Source organism: Leuresthes tenuis, unplaced genomic scaffold (assembly GCF_036924035.1).
Source record: "Leuresthes tenuis unplaced genomic scaffold, fLeuTen1.0.hap1 SCAF_21, whole genome shotgun sequence".
Taxonomy (NCBI): Eukaryota; Metazoa; Chordata; class Actinopteri; order Atheriniformes; family Atherinopsidae; genus Leuresthes; species Leuresthes tenuis.
Genome location: NW_027325375.1, coordinates 24,921,132 through 24,945,687, shown reverse-complemented (window position 1 = coordinate 24,945,687; position 24,556 = coordinate 24,921,132). Strand labels below are relative to the sequence as shown.

Here is a 24,556-nt window from a genome sequence, read left to right as displayed (position 1 = left end):
CGTTATGCAGGATGGTTGATCCTTCGTGAGGCCTGTATGAGGTCTGTTTTCTTCAAGGAACTGCAGATATGGTGGAAAGGACAGCGGTCTGCTTCAGAAATGTAAAAAACTGGCAGAATGCCTTTTTGTTTTGTGATGAATCATAGTGGTATTAGTCCAAAGTACAGTCTCTTGACTGATGTCTAGCTTGTGTTCCATCCACATAATTTGATGAAATAGTAGGTGACTGCAGCTGTTATTTCTTGAGTTTACGTGTTAGTGTTACAGAGTCATCTACTCATCTCCTAATTGAACTATCTTCATAAGCCTCAACTAGAATAAACCTTTAAGACAAGACAGAAGAGAAAATCCTGTGGAAATTAAATCTGTTGGCTAAGAGGAATACACTGATGAGCATTTTTCCCAGGCTTTTAGGGGGCTGTAAAGATAGCCCAGAGGCCTCTAATAGTACCTTTAGCCTGTAGACTTTGACCTTTAATCCTTTTGTGAGCATGACCTGATGCACAGTGGGGGAGTGGTCATTGGACACCTTTATTTCTATCAGTGTCCTTGCTGAAGTCAGTAAGTTTTACGTTACTAATCAAATACTTACCTGAACTGTTGTAAAACACCTTGTTATAAATACTACATGAATTTTGGAAAGCTTTTAAGTCATAAAGGGTTTGAGGAGTTCATTAGAGTAGAACAAGACTTGTCTTTGTTCAATATAAATGCAAAAGAAAGTGGACACATGTCGGTGTACTGTGGAATGTAACTGACCTTTGGTAATGTTTCACTTCCATGTACAGGCTGTATGTGCTGCAACCCGTTGCATCACGTTTTCAGAACTCTGCTTACTGAAACTGCTTTGACTTGTTGTTGAGTCTATCATTTCCCATGAGATTCCACTGTTCATATGGCATGACTTTGAGCTGTGCCAGGCATTTGATTCTGCTTTATGACTTCCTGTCCCAAAGCAAGGGAGGGAGGCTGCCTGTTTCCTGGTCAGATTGTGCAGACTTTAGAAACTCTTGTGCTGATACCCTAATGGCATAAGCCTTTAAAGATTCGACATCAGACATCTCAGCTGCTCCTATAGATGTCTTATCTAAAACTAAATTATATCTCATCAAGCGCTGTGTAGTTGATGTTGTCAGTCTGCTGATTGCTGAATCATTCTGTTGTTTCCAGTTTCTACTGTACAGAATGTTTTCACCTGACAGCTGGCCAGTCCGCACGTGTTTGACTTCTTCCTTGGCAGGTATTCAAACTCTATAATGAGCTAACATGTCCTACACATATGATAATATTTACAGAGTGCTTTGACTTTTTGTTTAACCCTTTCATAGCTTTAATAACAAAGCTCTTTTTATGGGCTTTATGACATGAGACCTCAGTTTTAGGGGATATTTTGCCATCATATGTTGGGCTTGTGGTGATGTCATAGTTTTCATGTAGAGGAAGAGTTTCTTGAGCCCCTCCAGACTCTCAGTGAGGTTGTTTTGCACTTGTAAGCTGTGATAAGATGAGGTCATAATAGCTGCATCACATATAACTGCAAAGCACATCACGTAAGAAGTTGGAGAACAAAGCATTTCTTCTTTTTCTGCCTTCTATAAGACCTTATGCAGTGTTAACCCTCTGTAGAGAGGAGCATTACATTGTTTAGAATGTGTCATTACTTTCAGCTCTTTCCATTCTGTTAAAAGGTGCTTTTTTTTTTTTTACTGCGCAAAATTCAAATACTGCAGCAGTGGCCACTTTACTTTGCTATGATGTTAACTGCTTCAATTACTCACTTTGAATAACCTTGGACTTGGATCAACTGAGTTTTCCGTGCATTGCTTTGCTTCAAGCAGCCTGTTACATAACTAATGTGTCGTGAATTTTTGGGAGGAAAGCTTTTTAAAAACCATCCCTGGCAGGATCATAGAATGTGCTGATCTGGCGGGGGCGCCGACTCGAGCATGTACCTGTTCCCTCTGCTATCCCTGCCTTCAAAGAGCTAAGTGGGTGTTTGTGAGGGAGGGCACCTCAAAAGTCTATTTCACAGAGTCACAAATTGTTTGAATTATGTAATGTGTGTTGTATAATGTTAGGGAAGGGATGTGTACTGTATGTGTGTGTTCCAGGGAATGTGGAGGAGTTGTTTGGGTTGATTGCATCTCTTTCTGCTTGTATCTTCTCTTCACGCTCCATTCCAACCTGATGTTTCAGCATGTCGACATGATCCATGCTCACTCATCTTGCCACTGGCTTTTGGCATGAATCATTAGCAGCAAGTACTCGCGTTCAGTTTCTAATTTATTTAGCTTATGTGTGATTTGGAAGTAGAAAGAGAGGAATGAGGAACGAGGATCAAAGCAGAAAGAGACAGAAAAGAGGATAGTTGGAGAGGGAGTAGTGCGGCACTTCAAAGAGAAAGCGTTTAGCTGCAGCTCATCTTTTTAAGCCTGAGGGGGTTTCTGAGTCCACACTGCTCAGACTGGTCATCACACCACACCGGTCACTGCTGGGTGTTGAAGCTAGTGGATTCTTTATTGATTAAGTGATTGATTTCCCACAAATAAGTTAATGGATTGTTCACCTGCAGATGAGGATTTGACAGAAAAGTGATTCCCCCCCCCCCCTCTTTTCACTGGTTACAGGCAAGGAACGGGGGAAGGATGATGGATGTTTTCGTGACAGAATAGCTGACCTGGTTTTACTGGAGAAAAAGCATCAAGGCTTCAGAACTGATATTTTAATGATGGAAATGTTTTCTTCCTTCTTCAGCCAAATTAGTGCTGAAATTCGAATTTAAGGAAATTTCAGACCAAGGTTTGATCAGAATGATTGTGCTCGTGGAACTTTTGGCAAATTTGCAATACAAGTGTCTAAACAATATTATGTTTGGGTCAAATATCAGCCAAAAAAACACAGTCATAGGAATAACTGCACCTACCAGTGGAAGGTTGAATCTTGGTGTTATAAGATGTAAGCAACCCTTATGGACCTTATATCTTCATCTTTTTTGCTTTGGCTATTTATGTTTGACCCTTTTTTGCTCTATAAAGCACTTAGGATGGCACTTGTGTTTGAACTGTGCTATATGAATATAGTTAGGTTTTAGATTTCAAAGGGAATCATCTGGAAATAATGGGAAATTAGAATAAACAGCAAGTTCAAATCAGCTTATCTGTAATGGAGCTAACAAAGCTTAATAATGTTGCAAACTGCAGCTGTTAAATCGGGCTACTTTCAGTTGTTATTTCAGCTGACAAAGTTGATGGCAACCAGCCTTCCTCCTGTCTTAAATCAAAGAGCAGCTGAATCAGGAAAATGAGGAATTCAAAGTTGGAAATCTGCCACATGTATCAGGTGTAAAAGTAACCTGGGGGGGGGCTTTGCATAGTGGGAAAAACTGAATGCAGCAGTGGTGTTGTATCAGCAAACAGGTGGCATGCAGATGCACACGGCTGTGCTTTTCAGTTAAGCATGTTGGTGTTTTGTTTGGTCATGAAAGAGAGAAGATGCAGCATTAGCTGTCTGCTGTCTGTTCAGCATCAAACAGAGCCTCCTCTTCATTATTGATCGGAATTCTCAGAACTCAGCAGTTTCAGTAATATTTTTTGGCGTGAAAAACATATTCTAATCCTTTTCCTAAAATATTTAGACTATCATACTTTTCTTTCTGGCACTTTATGCTATATTCCTCAGTTGCGTAACACCTGCTCTCGTCTCATGTCATTCTGGGTGATCTGGTCACTTCTTCCTCTCTAACTCCCACCATCATCGTCCCTTTTTGTGTAATCTTCCAGGTGGCTACGTCCAGTCAGCGGTGGGTGCGCACTTAAGATGAATTATTGAAACGGGTCAGCAGCAGCTCGGTGAGCCCTTTGAGGCTGCTCTCTCTTCATCACTGAAACTGGGTCATACTACTCCGATGTAACACAACCTCATCCCAGTCAAGCAGAGATCACAACTTTAGCATAGTGCGACTTACATCCACATCACACCCCAAAGTAGAAGAAATCACACCCAACTACAGACTGCATTAGAAGTAGTTACTGAAACAGAGAAGAAGAAAAGATTGTAGCTTTGCTTTATTTATCTGGATTAAACAAATGCTAGGACTGACGCAGAGGTGCTATAAGCTGTAGTTTTTCTGATGGTCCGTGCGACTTTGCGCTGAGGTGAATTTGGGGACATGGCCCAGTTAACATTCGCAATGCTCTTGCTTTCTCAGTCAGAACTGTCCTTCTGGCTGCAAAAATCCATGGCGGTGGCTACTTTAAGACAAACTTAAGGCTTAAAAGAGGGCAGTCTACAAAGTAATGGGTCGCTCACAGTAATGGTGTGCGTCTTTTTTATTATACAGTGATTCAAAGAAAACTAAAGTCAAGTTGAACTGGACTTAGCAAATACATCTAAATCGGTAATAAAATCATTTGTTATCACAGTGTCCTCCCTAATGCTGCCAAGATATACTGACGTCAGATATTGCTTTATCTAAAACTTTCGATACTGTGGATCATATATTACTGAGGCAAAGGCTTGTCAGTGTGGGACTCTCAGATCAAACTGTTCACTAGTTTAAAAACTGCCTGTCAGGCGCATCTCAGTTGGTTCAGGAAGATATTTCCTCTTGCCTCCTTTCATGTGACCAAGAATGTTTCTCCATGGATTGGTCCTGGGACTTGTCCTATTCTCTCTTTACATCAATACTCTTGATTAAAATGTTTCTAATGCAAATTTTCCCTTTTATGCTGATGATACCTGATATACTGCTCTGAACCTTAACTTGATCAGACTCTCAGTCAGCTACATCTTGCATTCAGTACAGGGTAATGTAGTTTATGTGATTTAAAATGTGTTCAAAGGAAACTATGTTTATCTTAGACGGAAAATCTAGATCAATTAAGCTTCAATCTATTTCCGCCTCTCAGGGCTCTGTTAATCGAGTCTGTATCTCATTATTAATATCCTGCAATTGTAAGAGATGATTCTTCATGTTGTATTTAGCAACGAGTACAAAAACTTAAGCTGAAATGATGTATTTACTCCTCAACCAAGATGTCTTTTATTCAAGTTCAAAAACAACTTTAGATTTTATTCAGTCACGTTTAAAGCAAGTTTTAGCCCTGCTCAGATTATATGATGAAATATTTGCCAGGAACGAGCGAATCAGCTGCAGTTGATGAAAATTTGCTACAGTTATCTCCCCCAAGGAGGTTCTGTTGTTTGCCTTCTAGTTGAAAATAATTATCTTTTCCATCGCCACTGCTGTGGCATGCCTCATTTTAAATTAATTTAGTTAATTAGCTTTGTTGTCTGTATTTCAGAAGAGATTCATGTGACTTAAATGATAATGAAATCCTATTAAAGACTAATGGACACTGGAATAAACATTGGACATCGGAAGTTGATAGAAAAACAATAATAATGCATGAAGATCACTGTGTGCAGAGTGTGACCTCATTGTTTAAAGAAAGGTTTGTCATGCAGAACCTGAAGCCTTACTGCCTCAGTATTCGCTCTTGCATCATTCTGCATTCAATCTCTTTCGTGTCCTCTTCTTCAGTTTGTTTGTCTCACGGTTTGATAAAAATGCCAGTTATAAAAGCTGGTTTGTGTAGAGATTTACCTGTAAGTGTTTTTTATGGTTTTAAATGAGTGTACATTTGATGTGCTGCATGTCTTACCACCAACTCTCAGAATGAGTATTACACCCTTCCCCATCTTCACAGCAACCACACCCAACACCACACGTCAGACTCGAGCTATATGCCAATGAGAGCTTCTCTTTGCTCATCCTCTTTCCTTCCATTCTCTCTCTACTTCGCCGCTTTTGTTCCAGTGTGCTTAATAAGTGATGGAGCGGTTATTCAGAGGAGATAGATGCCCCTAACGGCTCAGATGAAAGAAAACCAGGAATAATCTGTAGAGCACCCTAAGGCTGTGATTTCCTACCCTGCCAAACTTCCCCCCACCTCCGCACTTATGTTTAGCACTCTCTCTGTACCCTGAAGGACCCTTCCTCAAAAGCCCATCACACACACACACACACACACACACACACACACACACACACACACACACACACACACACACACACCTCTTTTTTTTTTTCCTCCGTCTTAAGCTCTGGCAAAAGCAACAGGAAAGATCAAAGTGGAGTGATTCGTCCCGTAAACATGCTTATGGAGACTCATAGACTTAAACCTGATTGAATTATCCGCACACAACCCGGTTTGCAGCCTGCAGTATCAGCCAGTCACAGTCTGCTTCCTCTTTACTTTTAATTTGATCATTTTTCAATATCTAAGTCCTAAATGATCACCTTTGTTCCATGTTAGCTTCTTCAGAGGTTGATAAGAGGTACATTACAGAACTGTGAATGTACAGGAATATGCACATGTGTGTTCAGTGGTATGAACAGAAAGTTGTGGTCTGCTCCTGTGATAACTATTGACAAACCCCTGTGACAGGAAAAAATCCAAACATAAAATGGTTGTCTGCCTGTGCTTAAGTGAAGATCATTTTTTATTTTAGTACACAGATAAATACACAGATTAAATGTGAAATTATTAGAAAATCCAGCTCTCCCATCAGCTGACCAAAAATGTCAATTTTACACCCTGAGATGCTCTGAGCAGTGTAACTTAACATCAGATGTTTTAGAGGGATGGAGTGACAGTTTGAGGAGGTATCTTATTTCACATTGTTGCTTAGATTTAAATGATTACATTTCTTGTTTATGCATGAAGTTTAGCTTCAAATACCCCTAAACAGTGTCACTAAGGCTCTCTAACCTGCTGGAGTCCATGTTTCATTGTGTTGAATATGTTCTCTATTTTGAGTCCTATAAGCTCTTTCTATTTTTGCATTTACCTGCCTGTAAAAATGTATTACTAACATCCAGTCATGTTCCGTACACTAGGCATTGGCCCCCAGGATTTGAGGCCAGGACCTTCTTATGGAGTCCTCAGACAGCTTTCTTTTCAAAGATTTCAGGGTGTCACTTTCAAGATGTAGTTAAAGTCGATTATTCCAGGTTTGACTCAGTGTTACAGTTGTAAGTATATTTGCTTGTGACGTGAAAATAAGGTATTACTTGGCATGACATTCTCAGCCATGTTCAAGAAAGAGGGAATAAATTTTTTTAGTCAGATTTTTACAGCAGCTCTACATGTCCCCTGGATGTTAAGCTTAGTCATAGCTTGTTACAGGGAAAACACAGAAATGCCACACTGACAGTAAGCCTGTCTCATGTTCATTAGACAAGCACGGATTTAGAACTGCTCCATATTCATGCTGTAGCGTTGCAGCTTTTAAATTGATCATTACGTTATCTGCGGTCCTTGAAAGTCTTTTTGATGGACAGAGCGATGCTGAAGCCAGCAGGGGTGGAGGCAGGAAAACTGCAGAATCAACTGAAAAGAGTAAGTCAGGGGAGCAGCTACGCATCCTGAGTGAGTTTGGAAAAGGGGACCCACTCCAACACTCCCCTCCCCCTCTTCTGTGGTCATATGGAGAGCCTTTACAAGGGGCTGTGCCACCCAGCCCATCTATAATTAAGAGTCAGGGCTGGCCCTGATGTCACAGCGTTGGTTCTTAAGACTAAACCAACGTCTTTCTAACCATTTCTTGTTGCAATTGAATTATTTATTTTCGTATTTTAGATCAAAATGGTTAACATTTTCATTCATAAGCCTCTTGTAATAAGTTGATGGCAGGTAGCTTGATCTTTTGACAATAACACACAGATGTCCAGCAGTTAAACCTCTTTGTTTTTAAAGAAAAGAAATGGAATTGTTTGTTTGACTGACAGAAGTAGTTCTCACAGATTATTAAACTTGATTAAAAGTCGGGCTGCACAATATTCTAGAATATTGCCATAACAATTATTTGCAATGTACAAACACATACTTGAATATATGATCTCAGGTGTATTAAAAAGGGCTTCATTCCACATGCTGGTTAGTGGTAGAACATCCACCTCTAAGTGGAATTCAGCCCTCATTATTACACTTGTTTGTTCCATTTCAAATCAATGTCTTCACGATATTGATATGGCCTTTGTGTTATTGATGTTGTGCATGTTGACACCGGGGTAACAATGAATTTTTGTTATGTCACACTAGATGAAAAGTTACAAAAAGACATTCTGACAATCGAGCTTGTCTAGCTGTTGTAATGCCAAACCCTGCTCTTAAAAACACACCTTCAGGCTTCCCATTTTCACTAATTACTTATTTCTTTCATGTAGCTCTCTATTCCCACAACTACTCTTAGTCTCATCTTACTGTTGGACTCCCTCCTCCTCGCCTGCTTGCGTCTTTTTTATTCTTTTATTATTCCCATGTCTCCAAAGCTCAAGGCCCCACACAGTTATTCATCTCATACTGTAGACTTGCTCTGCATTTTTATCTGTGCAGCGCCTTTAAGGAAAATCAGGGGCACACTGGTCCCCATGTTCCTCTTATGTTCAGTAACAAGATTCAGACAAATATTATCTCAGTACATCAGTCCTGTTATTATTTTCCATTTAAATGTCACATGTGGGGGGAAAGTTGGGTTTGGTGAGCTGTGGCGGTCAAAGCTTTACAGAACAGCCAGGACTGTTTAATGTCTGTGAACCCACAGGATTCTGGGTTAACATGTCTGCGTGTGCAGTGTGTAGTTTTTCATGCTATAAATAAATTATGAGCCAACACTAGTGAGAGTGAGCTGTGGATATATGAATGTACAGTGTGTACCTTTGATGTGCATTTGTGTCCACTCAATGATTTTGTTGATGTGATGGGTTTTGATGTGTGAGACTGGTTGAATTGGGCGTACAGAGTTCAGCTGCTGTGCTGCACCATTGTCAGATTCTTCCTCTTCTTCTTTCTTGTCACTCGCACAGGTAAATGTTTCATCCTCAATGTTCAATTGTCCCTTTTTGCTGAGCTTTGGGGTGATGTTAAAACAAGGCAGAAACACAGGACAGTTCCAGATGATTCACATAGACAGTGAACACACTTTTATAAAATGAATCTGTGTGTAAGGGTTCATCAACGAGCTTCTGGCAGAATTCTGATAGGATACATTTTCAATCATGTAGTTCCTGATCGTACAGCTGATTGTGATAAAATTTTTTTACTGTGCACCATTTCCACTGGCAGTAAATCAGCACCAGACCACAATGCTTCCACCATCATGATTGACAACTGGTAAAGTGTTGTTTGGGCTGAATGCCTCACATTCACTCTTCCAGACTTCTTTGGGCCTCTCGTCAGCAGCTTCAGTGACACTGGCGTTCCAGCAGCTTCTAGTTCATGGCAGATCTGTGTGTTGATGGTTTCTGGTTGTTTTGACTATCCAAATGAATGAAACATTTTTTTTTTACTTTTGGTTTTGCTCATTTACTTGTGTCACATTCTGCTTTACTTTTACTGTTTGATCCACTTGCTTTTAGCTTTACAGCACTTTAGTAAACACTTGTTTTAAAACCTGCTGATACATGAACTGACTTGCACTTGCTGTTTGACCTGATGGTCTTGGAATCTGCAGCTCTTTAGAAATGGAGACATTTCTGACTCGTGTAAGGCTGTGACCCTGTTTCTTCGTATGTGAGCTAAGCTTCTTGGACTTTCCCAGTTTTACTCTGTGTTGCTCAGTGAGTGCAATCAAACAAACCCATTTCATGATGGCACAGAGAAGCTACCAGCTTCAGTAAATCATGATTGAAAGGGGGGAGTCGGTAAGTCTTGGTAGGTTAAAGTGGGTCACAGATTGAAATTAAATAAAACTTGTTCAACAGATTCAATATGTACTGGTTGTCACTGAAAAGTCAAGTAAAAACAGAAACTGATGGTTTCTGTAAAAAATCAATTTCTGTAAAATTGATGTGCATTATCTAATGAAGAATCGAGTGTTTGTGGAACTCGATTCATGCCAAACTCAGCACATCTTTTCCTCTATTACATCAATTTTAACAGTCCAACATCAAATTGCCACAGAGCTCATTTAAGACTATTTTATCTGGGAATTTTTTTTGTTTCTCTGCTTATCTTGGTCTATTAACAATAAGCGGAGTCAACATAGACACAACTAGTCCAGCATTCTCCTTTTCTCCCATCTTCCCCAAAATATCTCCCATCTCTGTGGGGGGTTTTTTTGTCCTGTTTTCAACACACAATTTTCCCAGACATTCTTTCCAAGTTGTGACGCATGGAGTGTGTATGTCTCATAGTTACGAACCATGAGAGTTAAGACTACTCTGTGGTGAGGGTTGGCTGAGGACTCTTCTATAGTGAAGCCCCACCTCCCCTCCTCCTCGCCCTCTTACATTTTCAGTCAAACACACAGGCCGTCCCGCTCACCCTTTCCATCTGCTCGCTGTTTTATCATCACCACAGACTACATACTAGCCCACATGTTTTTACACTACGGTATCATATTGTCTGTTTTCTGAAGCACTCTGTGGTCTGTTACCATAATGGGTGTTTACTTCAAAGGGATTAGGTATTTTTATATCACTTTATAGGGGATATTGAAAAATGTTTCCTCTGTCATTACTACTTTTAATTATTCATTTTTTTTTAAGTCTCATGCCACTTATTTATGCAGCTCAATTTCCACTCCAGTAAACACAGCTGTTTGCTGTATCTTCAGTAGATCAAGGCAAGTGTGACATCCTCCTCGCTCTAAGTCTGAATCCCTTTATGAATCATTGTACAATCAGCAGGCAGATGTCTCCTTATCAGTTGATAACAGCTCTGAATCACAACCACCAGTCTAAAGGTTTTAAAATGCATCCTCTCATCTGTAACCTTTCCCAAGCAGAATATTCCCCCCCTCTAATTCAAATGGGAATGGCCACAAAGGATGGAGATGGAGTTTGACAGGCATACAGAAACTCTCTTGCCACATATCGATCCATAATATGGAGGCATTGGTCTCTTAAGAGCAGCCTGTTGAATAAACATGGTGATTCACTCTGTGTGTCTCCCAGCATGTGCAAGCGTGAGTGTGGATGACTTTGAGTGACTTTCCAATGTCAGCAGACAGAACTGATGAAAATAGTTAAGCATTGTAATGGAAAAATACACACTTGTCTGCAGTGAGCGGAAGGAAAATCGTGGCAATCAGAGAACTGTGGAGAGGGTTGTATGTATAGAAAGACACAGTGACCAGCATGCAACGAGGAGGATGAAGAAGAGTAAGAAAGATGCTTCTTGTGACATTTTCAGAGGGTATGACAATATAAAGGCTTGTAAAGTCTCGTTCTCCTCATCGCTTTTCTTTCTGCACTCACTTCCTGAGTGCGCTGACCAGCTCTGGGAAAGGTTGACAAGGGGTCAAAGTGCTGCCCAAAACACAGTGCAGCATTTAGCCCCCATCGTCCCACACTCCTCCCTCATCCTCGCCTTCACTCTCCTTCTCTGTGTTCATTTCTCATTGACTGTTTATAGCACCCTCCTCCTCTCCCCTCCCTCCCCACTTTGGAGGTGTGTCCATAAACATCTGGAGAAGCAGGGCTGCTCGGGAGCTCATTCACCCCTCCCATCTCCCTCCCTCCTCCGTCTCTGCCTCGCTCTAGTGCTCTGTATCTGTGTTTGCCGTTGTGGAAGTCAGATTGCATTGCGAGGAGATGCTGGCAGTTGACTGTGGATTGAACTCAGAGAATCAGGATCCTGCTTGGAATTATTGTCAGACTTATCAAGAAGATCATGGCAGCATCTTGTTCTCCTCTCATTCATACCAATTTCTGCTGTTGAAGTGAATTTCCACCAGTTTTTTCCGTCACTCCTGGTCTCCAGCTCTCCAGCACCTGGTCCAGCGATCAGTAAGGGGTTACGTCCTCTCCTCCCCCTCCTCGTGAGTGGCACACTTCCTCCACCTGTGTTTTGGTGGAAGGGGGATTCTCCAGCTTTGGGATGACGGAGATCCTGGTATCGGATGTAAACTTGAACTCTGTGTGTGAGCGTCTGGAACAGCACTGCTGCGTGGACCAGAACCAGCACAATATCTCCAGCCAGCCACAGACCCCTGTGCTCAAGAGGCACACCAACACCGGGGCCAAGCTATGGGGCCGTGTCCGCAGCAAGCTGCTCAGACAAAAGGTCTCTGGCTGACATATTAACGCACACACATTTCAATTATATCCACGAGCTGGGTTTTCTCCCTTTTATCTTCTCTGTATTGCATTTGTCCTCTTGCATTCATCACTGTGTCACTTCCATCTGTTGGTTCTGCCTCTCTTTTATTCTCAGTGTCTCCCTGTCCGTGTGCATGTGCCGTCTCCCCGGCTGTCTTTCTTTCAGTGCAGAGTTTTTCTGAACTGATGAGTCTATTGATGTCTCTGGAGACACTGATAGCCATGGCAAAACTGTAACCAGCTTACAGTAACAAAGTCAGAATATGTTTTCCTTTCTTTTGAGCAGATCTTGTATCTAGGCGATATGAATCATGCTGAGAATATTTGTAGCCCTTATCGCTTCAAAAATATTTAATGGACGTTTAATGGTGTATTCATCCCATTTACGTAACTGTAGTAAGAAATAGCACAGATAATTAGAGGGTTTATTTTATTCCTGGATACTGGGCTGTACAATAACCAAAAGAGGTCTTTTTTAAAATAGCATCTCATTGCTCCCTATCATTTAATCCAAGCCACTTTCTACACCCAACAACCTGTTTCTTTCTTATTTAAAGTACCGACTTATGACTAAAACATCTCAGACTTAATAAGGGGTTAGATATGTTTTACTAGCAGAACAGAACAGCTCCCTCTGCTGTTCCTCTTAGCTAACGTCACCCTTTGGCTCAGCAGACAATATGCCCTTCCAGCATATTAAGCACAGATTTTTTATTTTCTATTCTTTCATCCCCACCTGAGTAAGCAACATTTTATTCCATATATCCTCTGACACATTTCTGGCATGTTTGCCATAATTTTATTTTCTCAAGTTGCATTGCACTTTATACATTTTTGAGTGATGCGTTGTTTTAGCATTGTCTCATAGAAGTGATCAGTTATAAATGAATGTAGGCAAATGAGTGTTACTGACATTATTCCTAAGTCACTCTGCGTTCAGACCAAAATACAGTGGAAAATGTGGCAATTGATTGGACTGAATCTTCTATGTGTTGAGGGATCTGTTATCCAAATCTGAGTGCAGAGACACACAGGTCTGCAGTGGCATAGTTTAAATGCTGGTTCTGATTTGTGACTGATTCACTGGAGCAGGACAGAGCTGCTTCTTTTTTTAGATTCTCTTTGTCTGTGAAAGATGGCAAGAAATCACATGAGCCACTTCTCATACATGTATGGCTCTGCACGTGCACCTAAACCTAAGAGTAATTGTCTATATAAACTGGAGATGGTATTGGTTTCATCGTGGATTTACATGTTTATTCAGCAGGCCTCATCTTCGTCACGAGTGCATCACCAGAATTTTGGATTTCAGTTTGTGTGCTTAATAAACTGCTTAACATTGAATTCAGGTTGGAAGAGGTCTTGACCTTTGCTTCTGTGCTTTCCATTATTCAACAGAAGCTTGAGGAGAGCTGACCACTGTCACACTGAGCGGAATAAAACGGGGATTGCACCCTAAGCCCAGACTTTGTTGAATTGACCCGTGGGTCCGGTATTGATTTGTCCTTCTTCTTTCTGCACCTTAATGTCAACAACGTGATTAAGAAGGCTTATGCTTTTTCTTGCTGTTCAGATGTTGCTCTGTGATCCCACCTCCCAGGTCTCAATCCACACAGAAGCCCCCTGTCACCCATCTCTCCCTCCATTCATTCTGAAGCAGACTTTGAATGCCAGCTTGTTTGAGTAAATTTGTATTGGAGTTTTGTGCATGTTTGCCTTTTGATCTTATCGGGTCTTTTACAATTCTCCCTTTCTTTCCTCCCAACATGCCTTTTTGCCTCTTCATGGGGGTGACTTGTGACTCATGGTGGAGATGAGATAAAGCCAGATCATGTACTTTCATTATTTGAAATGTTAACATGACATGAGGCCTGTGGGGTGTTTTTGTGAAGTCTTGCTTTTTGTTAAAAGAACAAAGACTTGCTGTACCATTTTCAACCATTTGGACATAATATCCTTTGTTACTCTCTTTTATTCTTGATTATATGATTTCTGAGCTCTGAGCTCTAATCAGTTATCCAAAATTACCCTGAAAATGTGCTCAGCTTTCTAAAACACATGCATGCACATTATGACAAAGCCCCGCTGTGTTTATTGAAGGGGGTGGGGAAAACAGACTTTAGGGAATATATATATATATTTTTTTCATCTGTGGTGTGTATCATGTTATTTACAGGGTGTTCGGAGTGCTCTCCAAAGGAGATGCGTTGGGGTATGGCAGCACACCAGGGAAATGTTCTCACTCTTCCAGCCTACAGCAGCACTTAATTAAGAGACCATGTGATTAGATGGGACGCTGACTTGGAACTCTAATTGGACAAGAACCAGACATAATGTACCTTCCGCGCCCCTGCATAGAAGCAAACGATGATTAAGCCGCTGCTGGGTTATAGCTGGGGCTTTTTGGTCATGTGTTTGGTGACATGTTTTTTGGGCAGGTTTAATTTTGTTTTCTTTGTGGACCGTCACCCAGCTTAGAGCAGAAAGCAACGGAGCTGCCGTGTTGGCTCAGCTATGGAAGAGAATCTCATCCAGCCATTATCATCTACTGCCCTCATCCTACCTCACCCCCACTCCATTTTAACCCACACGCCAAATTATACTCCTCCTATTGAGTATGTTGATTAGTGCGGATCCCATATAAGGGTTTCACCCCTTCTACCTGCCTATAATACCAGCCTTAATGGCCTTTTTATATAGGCCACATAAATCTCTATCTGTCCCCGTTGGCGGGCCTAGCCCTTTATTGGCCCTACTCCATCCCCCTGTGTGGAGGGTTGTGATTGGTTAATGAGCTCCTGCAGGGCAGCGGGAGGTCAGTAAAGCATTGAGGGTTGATACCCACAATGACCCCCTTGCTTCTAGCTATACAGCTACAGTAGATGTGTTCAAGATGGCTTCTTTCTCTGTAGGGTGACAGCGAGGTATCATTCATCCAATTAGTTTGCGAGTTTCACTTGCTTTAACAGTAAGTACATTTACATGGAACTGGAATTATTGTGTAAGTCTGACCAAAAGCAGACTTTTAAGATGGTGCAGGCACAGGTAAACGTGTTAGTCTGACCGAAGTCGTACAGAAGGGAGCTTCTCCAAACAAGTCACTCCTATATATACTGTATACACTCAACTAGACTTAAAATGGGCTGAGGCGCTCTGTCCCTGCTCCTACTTTCCTGGTTCCTCTTTTCTATTCCCCCCCCCCCCCCCCCCCCCCGGTTCTGGACTGCTGTGCATCTTTGGCAACTTTTCTGAAGTTATCAAGTTTGATTAGTTTAGAGAACTTTTTTTTTCTTTCTCTTGCCTGTTTTGACCTTAGTTATCCAAATTAGAGATATTACATATTTCAACTCATCACCATGCTCTGAATAATTAAGACTTGGCAAAAAATGTTGAAATTGATATATCAGAGCTGAGGTTAGACTTGCTACGTCATGCTTCAAAAAGCTACTTTTTCCACTCCACTTAGAAAACATTCAAAGAGATGATCTAATGTGGTGCATGGTGTTAGGTGTAGATTACCAGAGTAGTGAGGTAATGACCTCCACAAACTACACATTGTTCTCATAAGTCTGATGAGTGAAAGCATCTTTCCAAAAAGAAACTTGAGATACAGATTCCATTTGTACGCTTTGTCCCTGATATAGTATGTTAAATCAGAAACTGAACGTGATTAGCCTGTACGACAGCGTAATAAACCAGTGTTTGCCTGTGTGTAGGTTTTATCTAAAGGTTCAAATTGGAGTTGACAGTATTCAGAAACATCCAGGAAAGCTTTAGAGCATTAGATTAAACAAAAGCATTAGATCAATATTTTCCTGAAACAATTCGCAGTGTTGTTGAAGAAAAGTTAGTAAGTTGATAATATCACATGAGAAGAAGTTTGACTTAAGAGGAAAATCAATAAAGCACGAGTGAAAAGCTGTGTTGAATTGAAATGCAGACATATTTCACCCTTTCTGTGCTCTTTGTTTTTTTTTTTAGGACAAATCACAGCTCTGTGTGCTTCAGCGGTCTTACTCATCCAGGCTGCAGGCAGGGTCGTGTTGCATAAGCGTAGAACTTGTCTCTGCGTTGCCGTTTACCGACAATCACACTCTGCTGGCAGAGATGTGAGACCACTCCGCAAATCACAACTCTCACTTGTGGAAAATCCTCACCTATTGGCTCAAACGAGTAAGCAAGGAGAGAAGACAACATGGCAACTGAGTCAAAGACCTCCTGTGGTTGTGGTGACATCACCAGCTGTGTAGTAAAGGGACAAAAAAAACTGATGAACATGTAAACATTATGTCTATGTGGCCTGCGAATCTAAAAATAGTCATGCTGTGTATATTCTATGGAGCAAATATACTGCAGCGTGATGTGAGAGCTGGGAATTAAAAAAGGCTAAATCACAGCACAAACAGTTCCTGTAATCCTGCTTAAAACCAAGCAGCCGTGCAGTTTGAGCTACATTTTAATTAAAGGACTAATAAAAAGCTTTCTGAAGCTGAATGAATATTTAATCAGCCGGAGAGCAGCAGAGGAAAAAGTGTGATGGAACACAAAGGACAAATTAAAGCAGCAGTCTCTGTATATCAAAAGATCGCGTTGTGCCTTTTGGAATATTGTCGCCAGCATGCATGAACTTTCCAACAAAGCTACAGCAGGTTAATTAAGTGTGTGGGGATTTTATTATTACGGCTTTGCATATCATGCATATCATTGCAGGAACCGGCTGTTTGGTGCGATGTCCTTCTGCACCTCAGAATGCTCTTTTGTTTTTGTTTTTTGTCCTCCTGGGTCTACATTAATCACTTTTGTGCAGAACAAACTTTTTCCAAAATTAACATTCGATTACAGTCCAATGATTATCAGTATCACACAAAACTGCACTTGTAAAACTCCTCCAAATAACAACATTTACAAACAGGATTTTAACTGTTGAAATGTATAGTCTTGAAAAGCATCCTATTTCAGGTATTTTAATCTCGGTATGTTAAAGCACATCTTTGCACTTACCTCAGATGGGAATTTGTCATTTGTTTGTGAGTCAGTATTGCTCTTATAGTATTCAGATGAATGCACCGTGTGGCAGAGGAGCCCCTTGGCCAAACATGTTCATAAATTACTTCATGCATAGTTCTTGTAAGACCATGTGTACTCAAATCACAAGCCTTGTTGGGCTGCTGTTGCTGTCAGTCCAATGCACCCGCGTTGCCTAAATGTCACCTGTCCTTGATGGGCACACACTCCTAGTTCCCGTAGTGTAGTGGTTATCACGTTCGCCTAACACGCGAAAGGTCCTCGGTTCGAGACCGAGCGGGAACAATTTTGGTTTATTTTTTTCCCCCCTAAGAGTAAAGGATTAAGTAATGCTGTTTGTTATCTGCTGTACAGTATGTAAAGAATATCTGGTCTTATTTATGCAGTAACTTAATGTTCTGTTGTTTTTTTTATTTTTATATAACTGAACAAGACTTCTTGATCAAATATTAAATGAAGGGTGAATAAGCAGCTATAATGCTCACTGATGTGCGTATCAGTGACTGATTTTACTGTCTTAAATAGTCGCATTTTTATGATAACATTTTTAGAAAATCATTTAAAACTATTGAGAACTCCAACTAGTTTTCATCCAAAGTTCCTCTTTGCTTCATAAATCTTCATAAAGGCAGATAAAAGTATAAGGAAACTTTCATAGGAAATGTACTTTTCTGACAAACGGCTGTTTCAGTCTTAGCTGCAAAGCTGAAAGAGTGAGCCAGCTGCTTGTTCTTCACTGCTTGTGTGAAAGAAACTATGTGGCTGCGAAAAGAAAGCATGACTTATCTTATCAGCTTTGTTCTGTCCCTGTAGATCAGTCAAGCAGAGAACAGAATGTGTGTGCATCGTGGCTCACAGCTTTCTGAATCTTTTTTAGAAGCCAAGAATGTCGGTCATGGTATTTCTAACCGTGTTGTGCATGACTGACACAGAGCCCAGCCAGGAATAAGAGAAGATACTGTGTCAACCACTAATTTTCTGTGGTGTGTACTAGTGGGCCACATCACATGGCAGCCACATGCTCCCCACTTTGATTATTTCAAACATCCTGAAGAGCAAATGGATTTGAGTAAATGTGTATGTGAGCATATAGGGGTCAGGTTTAGTGGGCCATACGCTCGGTTGGGAGGAACTAAACAGTAACCAGCTGAGCCCCACATCTCCTGCTCTCACACCTCCAGAACAGTTATCCTCCATATAGCAAAGCGACACATTTGTTTTTATTTAAACTAACACATATGCGGAACATATTGTATCCTATATATGGAAAAGGCATATGTGCCCCAAGCTGGAATGCGTACAAATCAGTGTACACAACTGTCCTCTAGATTTATAGTATTTCTCTTCTTTGCCTCAGGCTGCGGTCCGTTCTGGCCTCGCCTCAATCATATGTCCGTTACAGGCTTCATGGTTCCAACAAAGAGAGCTTTAACTTGAGTGTGATGTGATCCTGACCATTACTATAAAAGCCTAAGGACATCTCTGGGGGGGAAAAAAGAAAGATAGAAAAGAGTCCCCCTCCCTCTCTCCCTCCTTTTTATCTCCTGTAAGACGTGCATGAATGTGCACACGTAGTAAATGCTCATGTGCTCAAAATCCCCCAAAAGCATTCCTAGAGAAGGAAATTGGTTATTGTATTTTTATCTGTCTGGACTGATATAAAAAGGGAGTAAAGCTCTGCTTATCTTCAGGTCCTTAAAAGGTCCGAATATACAGTAAAGCAGCCAGAAGGAAGGCCTTGAAACGCGTTCATTGCATTTATCTTAATTGTCTTGAACAACACTATCAGCTTCATTTCTGCTGTGGTCACCCTCAAAGTTGTTTCTTGTCATGCAATCTGTCTCCCAACATTTTGTTTCTTATTCTGAATCCAATCTTCACTTAGAGTTTGCTTTATGCAGGCCCCCTGAGCTAAATCAACTCATTTCCCATGAAACAAAAAAGGGTCAAAATGGGTCAAGTATTTTTTAATAAAAAGGAGCCCAGTAGAAGATACAGGTCTGAGGGGGGTCACTGAGTGCAGCGACCGCCTGTAACAGATCCTCTTTGTTTTTACAACCCTATTTGAGTACATTAATTTTTAATCAGGTTTCTTGAATTATCACAGAGTAATGGGGAGGAAATAGGTTGGAGAAATAGTTTCAGGTTTTTTTTGGGAGAGTACTTCAGTGTACCCCAGGAGGCGTCATCAGTGTGTCCTGGATCTTTGCCCATTTCCCTTCTTGGCAGTAGCTGTTTTAAGGCCCAGTTGTGCTGATAACTTGTCCCCCATCGCAAACTTAAATCCTGCCGGGAAAACTGGCTTTAACAATAGTAGTAATGCACGAAACCATTGCCAAATGGCCTCTTTACAAGGTAATGAAATACACTCACTGAGAACTTTTAATGGTTGCAGCCTAATGCTGACAGTAAGCATGCCACCCTTGTGTTCACCAAGCAAACATTGTTTTCCTCTTAGGCTAGCACATCACAGTTCAGAGGGGTAATGACATAACGCAGAGAGCAGATGCTGAAACGGTCTATAAAAAAGTTATTAGGAGACTGATGGAGACTCAAAACAACAACAGGCTGCCATCTCTGAAGTCTCAGAGGACTTCACGGGACGTGTGATCCAGACTTTACTCTGTGTAGTGAAGCAGGCCAAATGTCTGAGCCGATCTGGAGACTTTGTTGGACCTCTGAGAGACGACTGAGAGCATTCGTTGGAAGTTGCACCGAAGTGGCATCATTCATTCCCAAAGTAGACTTAGTGACTGTTGTTGTGAAGCAGCAACTGCTGATTGAAGCTTCATTTTCACAGTCACCTAGGGTATATGCAGTGTTGTTCTTCACATGCTGGAAGATAACAGATAAACTTCTTGAGGGGAGCAACTGAGGGCCCCAAGCTAGTTCCTGTATTGTAGGTGTTATCCCGTTCTTCTTGCATGTGAAAAGTCCTTGGTTTGATACCAGGCAGGAAAAGCATTCATGTTTTCTTTCTTCAGTATCAAGCAAAAACAAACTAAACAGAGCTGCGTGTGTGAACATTTATTCAGCAAAAAAAAGTGTTTCATAAAAATCTAGACATTAGCATAAGCAACTTACTTTAAAGCAACCATCCAATATGACGATGAAATCAGTCTGCTTGCATCTTTTTTTAAAATTTATCAGTGTGATTTACACACAGACACAGTACTGCCTATCTGTCTCTGCAAAGGATTTGCTTCAATTCTCACTTCTCCAGTTGTTACCCTCCTTGGAATTTTAATGTCAGGATCTCGTTGTTTCAGCAATGCTGCATTGCAGACTACTGTTTCTGGGATTTAAGCAGGTTGTCTGGTGGTGTAGAAGATGGCCAGACCCATAAATAAATCTGTAATGCATTTGTTGGAATCACATTTTTCAGAAAACGCTCTGTTAATGAGGATCCACTCTTTTATCCTGTAATGAAATCATGCAGAAATTTGGACGTTTTTAATTACATCAGCTGGATTCTGGTTATGTGCAGTGTGCTCTTCTGGGAAAATCTCTGCATGGATTTAGTCGTGTGCCCTAATTTGGTCAAAGATTTATCATCATTAATCATTGTGTTTCTGTGTGTTGTCTTTCAGCTGGATCCTCAGACAGTGCAGTCCAAGAACTGGCATATGGACGTCATAGAGATGAACGGGGTAAGACACCAGCTCTGAAAGGACTTTGAACTTCAATTATGGCACATTTTCTGTTGCTAATATAATGCAGTTATATTCCTTTACACAAGAGGTCAATTAAAAAAAATGTAAGAAAATGTTTGAACTTTTGATTGAGTCGGGGGCTTTGTTTTATGATCTTACTAACTTCTGAATCACTTCACTATAAATGACAACAAGCAGCTCAGGATGATCCCAGTTAAACTCTGCCAGTGCAGAGAAATGCATTCAACTTCAGCTGTCTTCTTTGCTCATTTGCAGATTAAAGTGGAATTCTCCATGAAGTTTACAAGTCGGGACCTCAGCTTGAAGAGAACGCCGTCCAAAAAACAGAGTGGGGTGTTCGGAGTCAAAATCAACGTGGTTACAAAGTAAGCTTGCTCCTGTTGTGGCGTGAAACTCAGCTGCCTAATCATGCAGCTTTACACCCAGAAACTCTATTTATGCATATTCTATGAAAAGGAACAGATCTAATATCATATCATGTCTGATAAATCTGTGTGACTTCACTCCCATCGACAGAAAACTAACTGATGTTAATGTCCGCAGGCGTGAGCGCTCTAAGGTGCCTTACATAGTCCGTCAGTGCATTGAGGAAGTAGAGAAGAGGGGGATTGACGAAGTGGGAATCTACCGGATCTCAGGGGTGGCCACTGACATCCAGGCCCTCAAATTAGCATTCGACACGAGTAAGACTCCACTCTCTGTTTCCTTGACACTCTCTTCCTCTCAGCATCTTCACTGCAGAAATGTTCTATTCATGAATGTGTAATAATCACCAACACACACACACCGCCCCACTTAAGGAGGGGTAATGCACTTGAATCTAGACACAGACTTGTGTGGGGACATACTCTTGTTAATGACTTTTGTTGCCCCTTACCATCACATCCCAATGCCTAACCCTCACCCTAACCAAACTGATCTCAAACTGCCTTTGCAATTTGTCTGGCATTTTATTCCCCTCAAAGCTTCCAGACCCTCTTGGTTTTTAGACCCTGCACATATAGTAAAATGTCAACATCACATGCCAGAAAGGAGAACAGTCCCAGAGTGTTAGAAGTTTAGGAAGAACACATCTGAACCTAACCTTTATAGAGGGTTAGGGTTAGTCAAATCTGCAAAAACAGTTTGCAACAAATCGTTTAATTAAACTGTTAATTTAAAAAGAAATTTCCATCCATAGTGTGCCAATCCAGGCAGATTTCATGGTCTGACAACATCTATTTATCTTGACTGTGCCCAGTTACTTACTACAAGTTTATTGTGTGTCATTATGAAATTATCTCAGATGGATTGACTTTGCTGCAGCAAGGGTTTAAGTAGTTAAGTAGAAAAGAGATTTGTGGGAGTAACTTTGGACAGATGAGGAGCAACAGCTGTCAAGTGTTCATGTTCTGTGTTGAATAATAGTCTCCCTGACCCGTTCACAGCTGCTTTTACTCCACTAAGATCCACAGAGCAGAGTCCAGTATCACCTTTTATTTTCCTTTGTAATCGCGGCTGCATTCCTTTCCTGGAGAAAGCAGCTGTGTTGTGAAACTTAAATAACGCGCCGTGTCTAACTGGTCTTTCTTTGTGTCTGATCCATAGATACCAAAGATATCCTGGTGATGTTGAGTGACATGGACATCAACGCCATCGCAGGAACACTCAAGCTGTACTTCAGGGAGCTGCCGGAGCCTCTGCTCACCGACCGCCTCTACCCCGCTTTCATGGAAGGCATAGGTGTGAATTACAGCTCTTACGTTTTATCCAGGAAGTGTGTGTTTGTCATTAGTTGGGCTTTTTAAAGCTCTGTAGAGGGAGCTTTAGTACGCCAGCTGGAGGAGATGAAGTATAAAGTGAAGAGGCTGTCTTGCCATGATTGGACCTGACATCTTTTTCCTGTCCCTCACAGCTCTGTCGGACCCGGCAGCCAAGGAGAACTGCATGATGCACCTCCTGCGTTCCCTGCCCGACCCCAACCTCATGACCTTCCTCACTCTACTGGAGCACCTCAAACGGTACTCACACACTCTAAGAAACACTCACAAATAGGTTATGTTAGGTCACCTGAAGGAAAAATTTAGCAAATCTTTTGGTATAATTTGGAAAGATGAGCTTGTTTTTGGATAAACACTATTTTAGTCAGACTCATTCTACCCAAACAGCATGTTAATGCTTTCTCTGGCAGACTAGCACCACCGTACCAAGCCAAACTGCTTCATTTTTAACCACCAGCCTGGGAACTGAGGTCATCCAGCCAGTTGCTCCTGGATGGGCCTAAAAATAGATTTAAAATGAAAAAGGAGAGATGACTGAGACTTTGCAGTTGTTGCCTCCGACCTTTGGAAGAATCTGTGCCGCCACTCCACAACACTTTAGGTCACTTTAAAAAGACAGATTTCCTCTTTGGCCTTCCTTTAAAGCTGATGATGTCACTGTCCCTGCAGTTTTGATATTCTTTAATGTTATTGCAATGATCAATTATTGATGTTATACCATCTTACTTTGGTCAACTTCAGTTGCTTTGAATGCTATAAGAATGAAAATGACTTAACTTGACATTTCATGTGCTTAAATGTATTTATCGTTTTTCTTTATATACATTTATGAATGTTAAAAAAAGTAAAAAAATGCTATTTGTCCATTATCCAGAGTTTGCCTGCATTTGTAATGACTGCCTTCTGTAAAACGATGAAGTCACACCTGGCTCTCCCTTCAGTGAATTAATCCTGTTGGTGTCTTTTCCGCAGGGTGGCTGAGAAGGAGCCCATCAACAAGATGTCCCTCCACAATCTGGCTACTGTGTTTGGCCCCACTCTGCTCAGGCCCTCAGAGGCGGAGTGTGCGAAGGCACAGCACATCACCTCTGCCTCTGACATTTGGTCACATGATGTCATGGCACAGGTACACATATATGTGCACTTAAATCACAGTTTGGGTCCCACTGACATTTTTTGCATGGCGAATACTCCATGTGTTCATACACCAATGATCAATCTTACTGACTGACACAGAGAAGGAACTCCTCTGCGAGTGCATGCAGTAAATATTAGACTGCCGTGTTTTGTTGGCCACATGTTTTCTAAATTAATTTCACTCCCACGTCACCAAGTGACCCGTGACACTGCCGCTCATTCTCCCAGCTGTATTTATGCTGCAGGCCATCCATTCATCTCTGCTAACAGATGAGTTTCCTGTGCACAAACTTCTTTTCTTGGCAGAATAAACAACATCCAAGTAAACATCATAAATAGAGCAGCGTGCACATGCAGGAGGTCCTGCCTGTCAATTCCAGTGAAGTGTTTTTACTGAGTCTAATTTAGGTTTTAAATGTTTATTGCATTAAGTAAATAAGTAATTAAAATTGAAAGAAAAATTCCTCTGCTTCTTAATCCTAGAATTAATCTAATTTGTATTAGAAACCTCGAATGAACTGAGAGGGAAGCAGTTTCCTTGGATGTAGTTTTGTTTGCTGATGCAGCTAGAAACAAACAGTATGTCAAACAGAACTAACCCCTCTATTGAAACTGATTAATGGGGATATTAACGGAAATTTGTTGCACAAAGCAAGGAGACACATTAAACTGATTGGTCTGTTTTCATGAGGTTGGTCCAGTTCAAGTAATTTTCTGTACTGAGATACACTGTTGAGCAAGAAAAAGGGATGGAAAGAAAATCTGTCTGGTTTCATCATACAGTTTATTTTTTTGGAGAACAAAGAGGTGGCAGATCCAACCGACTGTAGCGCGAAGGCTATGTTCCAACTACG

General features: G+C 41.1%; 1 protein-coding gene and 1 non-coding gene across 7 annotated transcripts in view; both read left to right on the top strand.

The window, feature by feature from the left end:
• Positions 1-24,556, top strand: part of abr (ABR activator of RhoGEF and GTPase) — a 114,755-nt gene that overhangs the window by 88,380 nt on the left and 1,819 nt on the right. For 5 of the 6 annotated variants that reach the window (XM_072375725.1, XM_072375722.1, XM_072375723.1 and 2 more), the window contains 6 exons: positions 20,722-20,781; positions 21,061-21,170; positions 21,349-21,488; positions 22,393-22,527; positions 22,700-22,805; positions 23,538-23,691. In XM_072375725.1, the coding sequence (XP_072231826.1) occupies positions 20,722-20,781; positions 21,061-21,170; positions 21,349-21,488; positions 22,393-22,527; positions 22,700-22,805; positions 23,538-23,691 (705 nt within the window). Of the gene's footprint in view, positions 1-11,546; positions 12,072-20,721; positions 20,782-21,060; positions 21,171-21,348; positions 21,489-22,392; positions 22,528-22,699; positions 22,806-23,537; positions 23,692-24,556 lie in introns of those variants that run through there. The other variant, XM_072375727.1, reaches the window with a different exon arrangement.
• Positions 17,344-17,416, top strand: trnav-aac (transfer RNA valine (anticodon AAC)). The gene has a single exon. It is a non-coding gene; the product is annotated as a tRNA-Val (tRNA).